Source organism: Lactuca sativa, chromosome 2 (assembly GCF_002870075.4).
Source record: "Lactuca sativa cultivar Salinas chromosome 2, Lsat_Salinas_v11, whole genome shotgun sequence".
Taxonomy (NCBI): Eukaryota; Viridiplantae; Streptophyta; class Magnoliopsida; order Asterales; family Asteraceae; genus Lactuca; species Lactuca sativa.
Window position 1 is genome coordinate 202,086,174 of NC_056624.2, and position 11,390 is coordinate 202,097,563.

General features: G+C 36.4%; 2 protein-coding genes across 3 annotated transcripts; one reads left to right on the forward strand and one right to left on the reverse strand.

Annotated features, from left to right (window-relative positions):
• Positions 1-257: 257 nt before the first annotated feature.
• On the forward strand, positions 258-5,385 carry LOC111916355 (type II inositol polyphosphate 5-phosphatase 15). Of its 2 annotated transcripts, XM_023912015.3 has the most exons (11): positions 260-1,263; positions 1,388-1,643; positions 2,059-2,860; positions 2,965-3,095; positions 3,171-3,255; positions 3,332-3,500; positions 3,615-3,646; positions 3,730-3,997; positions 4,094-4,217; positions 4,291-4,651; positions 4,790-5,385. In XM_023912015.3, exons 1-11 carry the CDS (start codon positions 438-440, stop codon positions 5,153-5,155), a joined length of 3,420 nt encoding a protein of 1,139 aa, XP_023767783.1. In that variant the 5' UTR covers positions 260-437; the 3' UTR covers positions 5,156-5,385. The 2 variants fall into 2 exon arrangements, with proteins under 2 accessions (XP_023767781.1, XP_023767783.1); XM_023912013.3 differs by having other exon boundaries at positions 258-1,263; positions 3,332-3,646.
• A 2,202-nt stretch (positions 5,386-7,587) lies between these two features.
• LOC111916356 (acetolactate synthase small subunit 1, chloroplastic) lies at positions 7,588-10,517 on the reverse strand. Its single transcript, XM_023912016.3, has 11 exons — positions 10,150-10,517; positions 9,782-9,995; positions 9,604-9,687; positions 9,408-9,476; positions 9,186-9,269; positions 8,960-9,109; positions 8,779-8,865; positions 8,566-8,670; positions 8,197-8,472; positions 8,034-8,099; positions 7,588-7,938 (listed from the first exon to the last, which is right to left on the reverse strand). Exons 1-11 carry the CDS (start codon positions 10,434-10,436, stop codon positions 7,855-7,857), a joined length of 1,506 nt encoding a protein of 501 aa, XP_023767784.1. The 5' UTR covers positions 10,437-10,517; the 3' UTR covers positions 7,588-7,854.
• Positions 10,518-11,390: the final 873 nt, after the last annotated feature.

Sequence of the window (11,390 nt, forward strand, 5' to 3'; positions counted from 1 at the left end):
ACTTATATGGTATTTTGTATTTTAGATAATTTTTTTAATATAAATTGATATAATCCAAATTAAATTATAAGTTTGGATATAAATGTAAATTTTATTGTTTGAGAATGATATATATGTAATTTTTAAATTTATAAGGATATTGAAGTAATATTTAAAGTTTGTAAGGATATATATAAAATTCTTCCCATATAAATATATAGTATTTGTAAAAAAAAAAAAAAATCTTGTAAAAGTGGAAAACGTGCCTCCACGGCATCATCATAAAACGAATACTCTTCACCTATCCGGCTATCCCCACCTTCTCTCCCCTGCATTTTCGATTTTGTCCGAACAGAGAACCTTTCCAAAACGATAACAGACTCCCCCGATCTCTCTCCGTCCCTATATTTTCTCTTTTTTTCAACTTATTTCTACACATTTTTAGGTTGATTTTAGCCATGGCTGCCAGGGATCACGTCGTTGATGACCTTTTCTCATCGTTAAACTCATCGCCTGCAAGTCCTCAAATAAATTTTGGTAGCAATTCGCCCAATTTGATTAGTTTTGATGACGACGGTGAAGAAGATTATGATAACACCACTACCACTAGTAAACCCCTTATGGTCTTTGATCGGTTCTACGACTCTTCATCGGAAGACGGGCTCTACTCAACTGGAAGTGGCGGTGGTGGTAGTACTGGTGGTGATAATTCTCTAGTGCAGGCCGCTGGAAATCGCCTGGATTACATGATGCAGTATTTAGACCGGAAGCTATTGTCAGTGGATGGAAAGGATAATGAACTTAAGCAGGCGTTACCGGAGATCATAGGTAGTGGTGGAGGGCGTGGGATGTTTAAGTTACCGATTAGGGCTGCCGTACATCCTGGCCGGCCACCGAGTCTCGAATTGCGGCCCCATCCGCTTAGGGAAACACAGGTTGGATGTTTCCTAAGGATATTGGAGGGGACAGCGGATGGAGGGCAGTTATGGGCGGGATCTGAGCGCGGTGTTCGGGTGTGGAAGATGAAGGATATGTATGCCGCAGGGATGGGGGAAGAGAACGATGAGGCGGAGGTACCGTTTCGTGAGTCAGTGAAAACGTCGCCTACGTTGTGTTTGGTGGTTGATGACGGGAATAAGGTGGTCTGGAGTGGGCATAAGGATGGGAAGGTTAGGTGTTGGAAAATGTATCAACCTTCTGATGAAATCGAGGTTCCTTTTAGAGAGTGTCTTTCATGGCAGGCTCATCGTGGACCTGTTCTATCGATGGTCTTCTCCTCCTATGGTAATATATCTTGCACTCCTCATTAGTCAATAACTCAATATGATCAAATTGCTGTATCCTGGCACTCGGTGAATATTTTAGTTAAGATAACTATGGTGTTCATCTGATTCTGAACTTCATCCAGGTGATCTATGGTCTGGATCCGAGGGTGGTGCAATAATTGTGTGGCCTTGGGAAGCCCTTGAAAAGGCTCAATTGTTAACAACAGAGGAAAAACACATGGCTTCTTTGACAATTGAGAGGTCATACATTGATCTCAAGAATCAAGTTACTTCAAATGGCATCTCCTGTAGTATACTTGCAGCAGATGTTAAATATCTGTTATCTGATCATTCTGGGGGAAAAGTTTGGAGTTCAGGGCCTCTGTCATTTGCATTGTGGTAAGTGACTAATCTAGCAGCCATAACAATACTCCATTATGTATTTGAATTTCAATGACAGGCATAAACATGCTCACCACAGATTTAAAAACAATATCACATCTATTATTTAAGGCACTCTTAAGTTCTTCATTTGAAGTTCCATAAGGAGAAGTTTAAAGCTGTGATACCTTATGTATTGTCATTAGTATATTGAAAGCGTAGAAGCCTAGAACAATCTGCTATACTTATGCATGATAAATAGTGTAGTAATGCACACTTTCTGACACCCAAAATTGAGTTATATCAAAGTAAGGACTAAGGAGCTTATGACATAGTAGGGAGTTCATATTTTTCTATCCATGTTGTGCTTGTATCATTACTACTTCTACTTCCCTTACATTTCATGAACATCTAAAGATTTGTCAAACTGCAGGGATGCATACACGAGAGAGTTGTTGAAAGTGTTCAATATCGATGGCCTAGCTGAAAATTTGACAGCAATACAGGACCTGACACCAGAAGAAGAAGCAAAGATGAAATTTGCATCTTATCCTAAAAAAGAAAAACCACAAACTACAATTAGTTTCTTTCAACGTTCACGTAATGCAATCATGGGAGCAGCTGATGCTGTTCTTCGTGTTGCAGCCAAAGGAGCTTTCTTTGAAGATAACCGCAGAATCGAAGCCTTAATCATAACAACTGATGGAAACATCTGGACAGGATCTGCAAATGGAGTAATCATAAAATGGGATGCAAATGGAAACCGATTGCAAGAATTCCAATTTCACCCTCATCCCATTCGATCTTTATGTACATTCGGGTTACGGATATGGATCGGGTATACAAGCGGGTATCTACATGTAATGGATCTTGATGGTAGTTTACTTGGAGAGTGGGTTGCTCACAAGACTCCTATCATTGATATGGCTATTGGGCCAGGCTATATCTTTACATTGGCCAATGACGGAGTGACACGTGGATGGAGTATATCCTCCCCTGGGCCCCTTGATACCATATTACTTTCAGAGTTATCTCGCAAAGAATCACAATACACAAAATTAGAAAATTTTAGAATCTTGGCTAGTACATGGAATGTAGCAGAAGGAAGAGCAACACAAGACTCACTTATATCATGGCTTGGGTCTGCAGTCAAAGATGTTGACTTTGTTGCTGTTGGGTTGCAGGAGGTTGAAATGGGTGCTGGGTTTCTTGCAATGTCTGCTGCTAGAGAAACTGTAAGACACTTTTCTTAACCTTTTCATACCCATTAATATTCTTGCTTGATTTGATTTGAGTTGATCATATCTTGAATCTTGATTCTAGTTCTTTTATCATTCAGATGCAGGTAGGTCTTGAGGGAAGCTCTGCTGGACAATGGTGGCTGGACATGATTGGGAAAACCTTGGATGAAGGTTCAAGTTTTTATCGTGTTGGTTCTCGACAGCTGGCAGGCATGCTAATTGGAGTGTGGTGAGTATTTCATTGATACCAGATTCATTATCTTCATCAGATATGTAGACATTGAACTTCTGTGATTAATTTTAGGGCGAGGAACAATATTAGAAGTAATGTTGGAGATGTTGAGTTGGCAGCAGTTCCATGTGGATTTGGAAATGCTATTGGTAATAAGGTAACTGCTTTTCAAAATTCTCATTTACTTTTAGTTAATGTAATAATAACTTATAAATTTACTGGTGTGCCAACAGGGAGGAGTTGGATTGAGGATGAGAATCTATGGGCGGATTATATGTTTTGTGAACTGTCACTTTGCTGCACATCTGGATGCTGTTAACAGACGTAATGCTGATTTTGATCATGTATACAAAACAATGTCATTCACTCGTCCATCAAATCTTCTGAATACAACATCAGCTGGTATGATTATGATGATGATGTCATACCTTTTCTTATTTTGCTTGCTTGTCACCTCATCTTATTCACTTTGGATTCTCTATGGTTCTCTCTTTCTGCCCACCTTACTTTTTGCAGCTGGAGTCACTTCTATGGTTCGTATTGCAAATGTAGGTACATTCTCTACCCATTTGACCTGTTGGAAATAAAATTTAACCCAAAATGACCAATTTGCCCTTTCTATTTTTTTCAGGCTATGGGTAGCCTGTCTGTGGATGAGTCGCCAGAGCTATCTGAAGCAGACATGGTTGTCTTTTTAGGCGACTTTAATTATCGGCTTGACGATATATCTTATGATGAGGCACGTGATTTTATCTCTCAAAGAAGCTTTGATTGGCTCAGAGAGAAAGATCAGTTACATATGGAAATGAAAGCAGGAAGTGTTTTTCAAGGAATGCGTGAAGCTGTTATCACATTTCCACCTACATACAAATTCGAAAGGCATCAACCTGGTTTAGCAGGTATATAGTAATATACAACACACACAGCCTTTTTAATTATCATATATAGTAATGAAATTGTTTAAAAAATGAGGCTAAGTTTTTAATTTTTTATAGGTTATGATTCGGGGGAGAAAAAACGTATTCCCGCATGGTGTGATCGAATCCTGTATCGTGACAGCCGTCTGGATTCATCAGACACATGCAATCTAAACTGTCCTGTAGTTTCTTCAATTTTGCAGTAAGTTTTTACTTAATCTTGATTAGTATAAATGTAATGATGATTATATATTTGTATATTTGTTTTTGTTAAGGTATGAAGCTTGCATGGATGTGACAGATAGTGATCATAAGCCTGTTCGTTGCATCTTTAATGTGGAGGTGGCTCGAGTGGACGAGCCAAAAAGAAGAAAAATATTTGGAGAAATTATAAAATCCAATAAGAAAATAAGAAATATTCTGAAAGAACAAAACAATGTTCCGGATACTATTATGAGTACAAACAATATAATTCTTCAAGACGATGATAAATCAATCTTACGAATCACCAATAAATGTGGGGAAGACAAAGCTTTATTTAGAGTCATATGTGAAGGTCAATGCACCATTAAAGATGGAAAACAAGAATCCGATCACCAGCCAAGAGGCTCTTTCGGTTTTCCACGTTGGCTCGAGGTAAATTGTTTTCTCTCTCTCTCTCTCTCTCTCTCTCTCTCTCTCTCTCTCTCTCTCTCTTTTTTTTTTTTTTTTTTTTTTTTAATTTTAAAATTACAGATAAAGCGAGTAACTAACTAATGGCTATATTTTCTTCAGGTGAAACCAACGAGTGGTATAATAGAACCGAATCATATAGCAGAGATATGTGTTCATCATCAAGGATATGAAACCATGGAGGAATATGTGGATGGTGAAGCTCAAAATAGTTGGTGTGAAGATGTGCGTGATAAGGAAGTTATGTTGATGGTGGAAGTGAGGAGGGGAAGTTGTACAGTTGAGAAAAAATGTCATAGGGTACGTGTCAGGCACACACAAAGCTTGACGGGCAGGTCTATGCCTATGGAACCCAAACATGAGGAGCTGAACCGGGTCCATGGGAATGTGCTTCACCGGGCTGATGCTAAGTGGCTCAGTGGCTCACGTGATGTGGTTGACCATATAAGAGATCTTCATACCCCTTGAACTTGTTTTGGTCCAAACAGGGATTTTTTTTTTTTTTGGGAATGAGTGAGTGTAACTGTTTATTATATTTTCTTAATCTTTTTTATATTGTTGAGGGTGGGGATGCCTGATATTACTTGTTAAGATTAGGAGTTTAATATTTGGAAGTTGGAGTTGTATATAAGCTTTTACAAGCCTCGTATATTAATTATTAAGATGAATAGCAAATGTGTGTGAGATTTTTTGAATAATATTGGTTGCTTTTTCCAAGTATTATATGTTATGAGTGATCCATAATTTTTGTACACTGGAATCACATGTTTCAACCGTAAATCAACATTGGTTTTTGCAAGAGTACCTACATTAGGTTTTTTTTTTTTTTTTTTTTTTTTTTTTTTTTTTAACTACTAGTTATGCTGAAAAGGGCTCCGATTCAGGCCAACTGTAACATAAACACAGGAATCCAGTAGCCTCCCTCAACACCATTAGTACCCTTTAGGGAAGTATGGTGGGGACCGGTACAATGTGTGATGCACAAACAACTGTTCCCTTAGGGCAAATGGCTTCGGGCAAACTCAATGGTTCATAGGATTCTACGATTCATACAAAAGTATTGCATTTTGCTATGTTCTTCCTTAGAATCTTGGTAGAATCTTGGTAGTGTGAAAAAGCTCAATTTCTTTTATAATTTGTTTCCAAAAAAAAAAAAGAAATAGAAGGATCTTCACAAAAAATGACAACTTGTTAATTTAGGATAACAGAAAATAACACATATTTTTGCAATTTACAAAAACAACCACCAATTCGGAAACAAATTGTTTTGGACCCGAGACCCAATGGGTACCCACCGGTGTAAACAACTTTTAATTTAAAAAGAATCTCAAATGTGATACCCATTTCGAATCGTCTAGTGAAGAGATTCAGGTGTAACGAGTATGTTGTTTTTACTAGTTTATACAACTTCATATTTTTTTCATGTTATATTATGAAAAAACTTGGTCTGAAACAGAGATCCTTGTGTGCAATCCAAAGAATTTATCCGGAACAAAAGGGTTTTTGTTTCAAATAGGTAGAAATTGTGTGTTTCTCACTAGTTTTTTAGGCTTCAATAGTAATTATTATTTAAGATATTAAGTATTAGTGTTGTAGAAATTATTGTGTACAAATAAGTCATGTTTTTGCTCTTATTTATATCCTCTACAAATCTCCAAAAATCTGACTATATAACCTCAACCATATGTTCGACTTTTTTATCTCCAAAAATCTGACTATATAACCTCAACCATATGTTCGCATTTTTTATCTCAAAAAATTTGACTATATAACCTCAAACCATATGTTTGACTTTTTTATCTCCAAATATTTGACTATATGACCTCAACCATACGTTTGGTTTTTTTATCCACCCTTCAACACCTTTGATTTTTTATTTTGTTAATCATCCACTGCTTTCTATTCTTCAATAGCTGGTATAATATTTTTTCTTTCCTTGGTCGATTCGTTTAGAAGTGTGTTTCATCTTTTCATATGTAGCTTCTCTGGTGTATACATCAAGGTTTTGAAAACCGGACCGTAGACCGAACCGGTCGTCTTACTGGTTCGATAGTTCAAGTGGTCCAACCGGTCTTAAAAACCGGAAAAACCGGATGATGTCATAATTATATTTAATTATATAAAAAATACAAAAAATAAAAAAATAAATATTTTACAAAATTTCCGGTTTTGACCGGTTTTACCGGTTCAACCGGACCGGTTTTTACTGGTTTTCACCGGTTCACACGAATACCGGTTTTTTGGTCTTTAAGAACCGGATCCGGGACCGGTTCCCGGTTGAACCGGTCGAACCGGCCGGTCCGGTCCGGTTTTCAAAACATTATATTGAGCTCAAAAGGCGGTTAAATGTAAGGGCAGTTTTGGACAAGTTGGAAGACATTTTGGGAAAGCACAATAAAGTTAAGCTTTTGAGTTAATTTGTAGAATGAATGACTCAGTGTAGCTTTAGTGTGAATCATGTTATGCTTTAGTGTGAATCATGTTATGGTACACTTTAGTGTGAATCATGTTATGGTTATGGTTTTAACATGTTTATACAATAGCTGGATAAGATGGTAAATGGGAATTTAGATGAATTCAAAGAGGGATTGGTTAGGAGGGAGTTGGTTAAATACATTAATAACATTGTTATATGGGAGTTGGTGACTTCTTTTCAACTATTTTATTTGTGAAGATAAACAGGGTTGATTGGATTTGTATAACTTCCTTTGAACAGTTAGAAAGGAAAAAATAATTAAATAGAATGGCTGTCTAAAATCCGAAATGGAAGTTGTCCAGAATCGAAAATCCTTGTCATTCATTTTTAGAATCCCTGGTTATTTTGGTGAAGGCCGAAAAAGATGGTTACATAGAAATATATAAACATTTGAATCGTATTTTTTTTTTGGAAAAGCCAGAAATAAAACACATAAACTTTTACTTCTAATCAACAAGAACATAGAATAATGTTACAAGTTTATTCAACTTATTTGTGAATAACATTATAACAACAAAGATCGATTCTTTCTAATATTTTTGTTCCCTGGTAGAAAATTTTCTTGGGTCCGCTGCTCCACCATGTAACTTGCATTTAGTTTATATAAAATATAAAATATAAGTTGCACGAAGATCAACCAATCATTAATAGTAATACAACAACAAATAACATGAAGAAGCTTTGTGGTTTATTAGACTGGAAAAGAGAATCCACGAAGATATGCAGAATTCACCCCCGATTCCCTCACCAATGCCACCCTACCCGTTCTTGCAACCTTCAGATTAAAACGTGCACCAATATAAAAGATTATATATTATTAAAAAAAAGAAAAAAAAAAAGAATAGTTAAGGATCAAACTTTAATACTAACCTCACAAATCCCATACGACTCCAATAACCTTTGCAGTGCAAGCATCTTATTAAAATCTCCAGTGAGCTGGAATATGAAAACCAGAAAATATCAATATAAAGAAAAGTAGAAAACGGGATTACCGAATTATGAAATTTAATTTTATTTTAAAAGAAAAAACGACCTCTAATGTGATAGTGTGATCAGAAACATCAACAGGTTTAGCTCGAAAGATGCAGGCAATGTCAAGAACATCCCTTCGAGCAGAAGCATTTGCAGCAACTTTGATCAACATCAGCTCACGTTCTGCAAATGGCAAATATGTAATATCTTTCACCTCATGAACATCCACCAGTTTGTAAAACTGCTGAACCAATTTGTCAATAGATTCATCTGTTCCAGGAATCACAGTTGTAATCCGAGCTAGACCCTCCATTTCTGCAGCACCTGCAGCCAGACTCTGTACACATTACACAACACAGTTCTTTTTTTTTTTTAAATACTGTTATAAAAAAAATTATATAAGGAAAAAACAAAAAAAGAAAAAACAAACCTGGATGTTGTAACCCCTTCTGGATATAACTCCAGTGACCAGGTTGAGAACTCCAGGAGCATTATTCACAAGAATGTTGACAGTGTGAGACTTATGACCAGTTGACTGTTTTATTTAAATTTCAAATCTCAGTTATACCCCATACATAAACTATTTGCTAAATAATGGTTGATAACACATTAATGAAAAATGAGAAATTGATGCATATCTTACATCTTCTTCATAAAGCACACCCCAATGGGGGTCAAGGACTTGATTCATTGAGAACCTATCGTAGTGCTCCACAGGATAAACATCTCCCTTTCATTCAAACAAATATATCATAACTCAAATTAATAAAAAAAAAAAAAAGTAATTATCACAAATAGAAACCTGCAAAGATTAAAGAATATACCCCTGAAACCACACTCAAGTTCTCATCAACTGGGTGAGTTATACTTGAGGCAGGAGGAATTGGAGTTGGGGCTTCCAGATCTGGATAAGAAGCTGCACAGAAGTTCCAAAATGGAGCACTTTCGCCCAGTTTTTCTCTTCTTAAAGCAATCTACAATTTGCAGCACACACAGTTAGTGTGTGTGTGTGTGTGTTGCATGAAAAAGGACATTTAAGACACATCTCACCTTCCCTGTTCTTGTGAGCTCTTTGATTCCAAATTTGGCTAAGTTTCTCTGAACAGTAACCATCTTCCCAGGATCCCCAGTGACCTGATTAACCAGAGGAGCTCTTTGATTACAAACTTGGCTGAATTACTATTAAAAAGTGTCGCTTACTTTAATTGTATGAGTGTATGTTTATAACGAGTAGTGGTCATATGTAAGTGCAGATGTAATGAAATAGGTCACCTCTATTGTCAATGAGCATTCTGTTGTATCCACAACTTTGGCTCTAAAGATGTCTACTAGCCACATGATCTGAAGGAGAAGTAACAGCGTATCAATCTTCAATCTCATATGTAATCAATTAACAAGATAGAAACCAATAACATATATGCAAGTCTTCTGAAAGTCAGAAAAATCATTAAAGTAGAGAAAATAAAACCTCAGATCTTGTGGTTTGATTGACATTAAGCTTCACAAGCATCAATTCCCGTTCTACCTGTGGTTCCTTTGAAAGATCTTCCACCTGATGCATCAAAACAGCGTTGAACAAATCAGATAAGACTTTTTAATTCAGGTTGATAGTCAAACAAAGACAAATAGCAGAAAAAGGATTCAACCTTTAAGACATTAACAAGCTTGTTGAGCTGCTCTACAACTTGTTGCAAGACCTTCTCAGTTCCAGAGACAACTACGGTGAACAAAGCTTTGTCCTTATTCAAGCCAACAGCAAGAGATTCAATGTTGTAACCTCTTCTAGCAAAAACCCCTGTAATTCGGTTTATTATACCGCTTTCATCTCCAACAAACACTGAGATTGTGTGGCGTTTCACTCTAGTCAATGCATAAACAAAATTTATTTTGATCAAAAGATGTATATGCATAACAACTTTTTGAATCACCAGCGTACAACATCGAAAACTCATTCTCAATCCAATCAATCAATTAATTAATTATTTAATTCAAGAGTTGGTAAGAGTAGTTTTACTTGGAAGAAAGTGGCGAGGCAGCTCCATTATTCGTCGGAGAAAATGGCAATGTCACCGGAGCTCCACCGCTAGCGCTTCCATTTCCGTTGTTGGATAACGAATTCACTACTTTCAATTTAAAACAACCTGCATACTTCCGATTGGATGATATTTTCAAACTCCTCGCATTTACTACTGCTCCTGATTCCACTGTGCTCCGGTTACTGCAGTTTACTGGTGCTTTCCAGAGGGAGCACGTCGTAGCCGGTGTCGTCATTGCAGTTTTTGGAGAGGAGAAAATGCGCATCGCATAGAAGAGGGGAGACTAGAGAGTGTAAACAAAGACTGAAACTTGAATGGCCCCCCCAAGGCCCCACTTCACATTTCTCATTTCTATATGAACAATCACGTTGTTTGCAAGCTAGGGGTGTGACTTTTTTTTAAGGCTTGATATAAATCATTAAATTGGTCTTTGTTTTTTTCCAGAAAAATAATGTTAAAGGAATGAAAATAACTATTACTAATATGTTTCTTTTAGGTTATGATGTCCTTGCTATTTGCTAATTTCTTCTTTTGTGTGCAACTATTGCGACTTGATATCGCGTATCAAAGCCGTTTTAATGATGATATTTATATCGACAATCGTATTATGTCATGTGGTGGTGTTGAACGATATGGCAATTTTGTTTAAATATTCAATTACTTATAGATTCTAATTAGGGTGGCAAAAATTATGTACGATCTGTAGGACATGAACCCGAATCCGCAACCACAACCTGCCTACCCATTTATTATAGGGGTATCGTTCGGCTTTGCAAATAATTTTATAGGTTGACTTGTGAACTGGTTTATTTTATTAGATTAAAATAAATAATATATTTATTGAATAAATGAAAGAGTAAAGACTATTAAATAAATATGGAATATTTAATTTTTTTTTTCTAGTGACCCATGATTCCACGAACACCGTTATCACTCACAAACCCTTGTAATTAAACGAGTTATACGGATTGACATATTTATGGTTGATTAGGGTTAAGGTTGAGTCCAATACAAATATTTATGAGTCGTGTATGAGTTAAACTTTTATAACTTGGAAATACATGACCCACCAATTCCAACAAAACAAGATTTGCCACCACCCTAAATATAATCAAAATTAAAATCAAGGAACGCGATGAGGAAGAACAAATTTGCAACATGGAACATTGTATAAGTATCCTTTGAATTGACCATAGAACCAAAACCATCGATAAAATCT

Excerpts from the sequence above, each read along its gene's own strand:
- LOC111916355 (XM_023912013.3), top strand. The coding sequence starts at position 438 with ATGGCTGCCAGGGATCACGTCGTTGATGACCTTTTCTCATCGTTAAAC. Across the intron at positions 3,096-3,170 it reads GGCATGCTAATTGGAGTGTG|GGCGAGGAACAATATTAGAA; the intron begins GTGAGTATTTCA and ends GATTAATTTTAG. Across the intron at positions 3,998-4,093 it reads GCATCAACCTGGTTTAGCAG|GTTATGATTCGGGGGAGAAA; the intron begins GTATATAGTAAT and ends AATTTTTTATAG.
- LOC111916356 (XM_023912016.3), bottom strand. The coding sequence starts at position 10,436 with ATGCGCATTTTCTCCTCTCCAAAAACTGCAATGACGACACCGGCTACG. Across the intron at positions 9,477-9,603 it reads ATCAAACCACAAGATCTGAG|ATCATGTGGCTAGTAGACAT; the intron begins GTTTTATTTTCT and ends CTTCTCCTTCAG. Across the intron at positions 8,866-8,959 it reads ACTTGAGTGTGGTTTCAGGG|GGAGATGTTTATCCTGTGGA; the intron begins GTATATTCTTTA and ends TTTGAATGAAAG.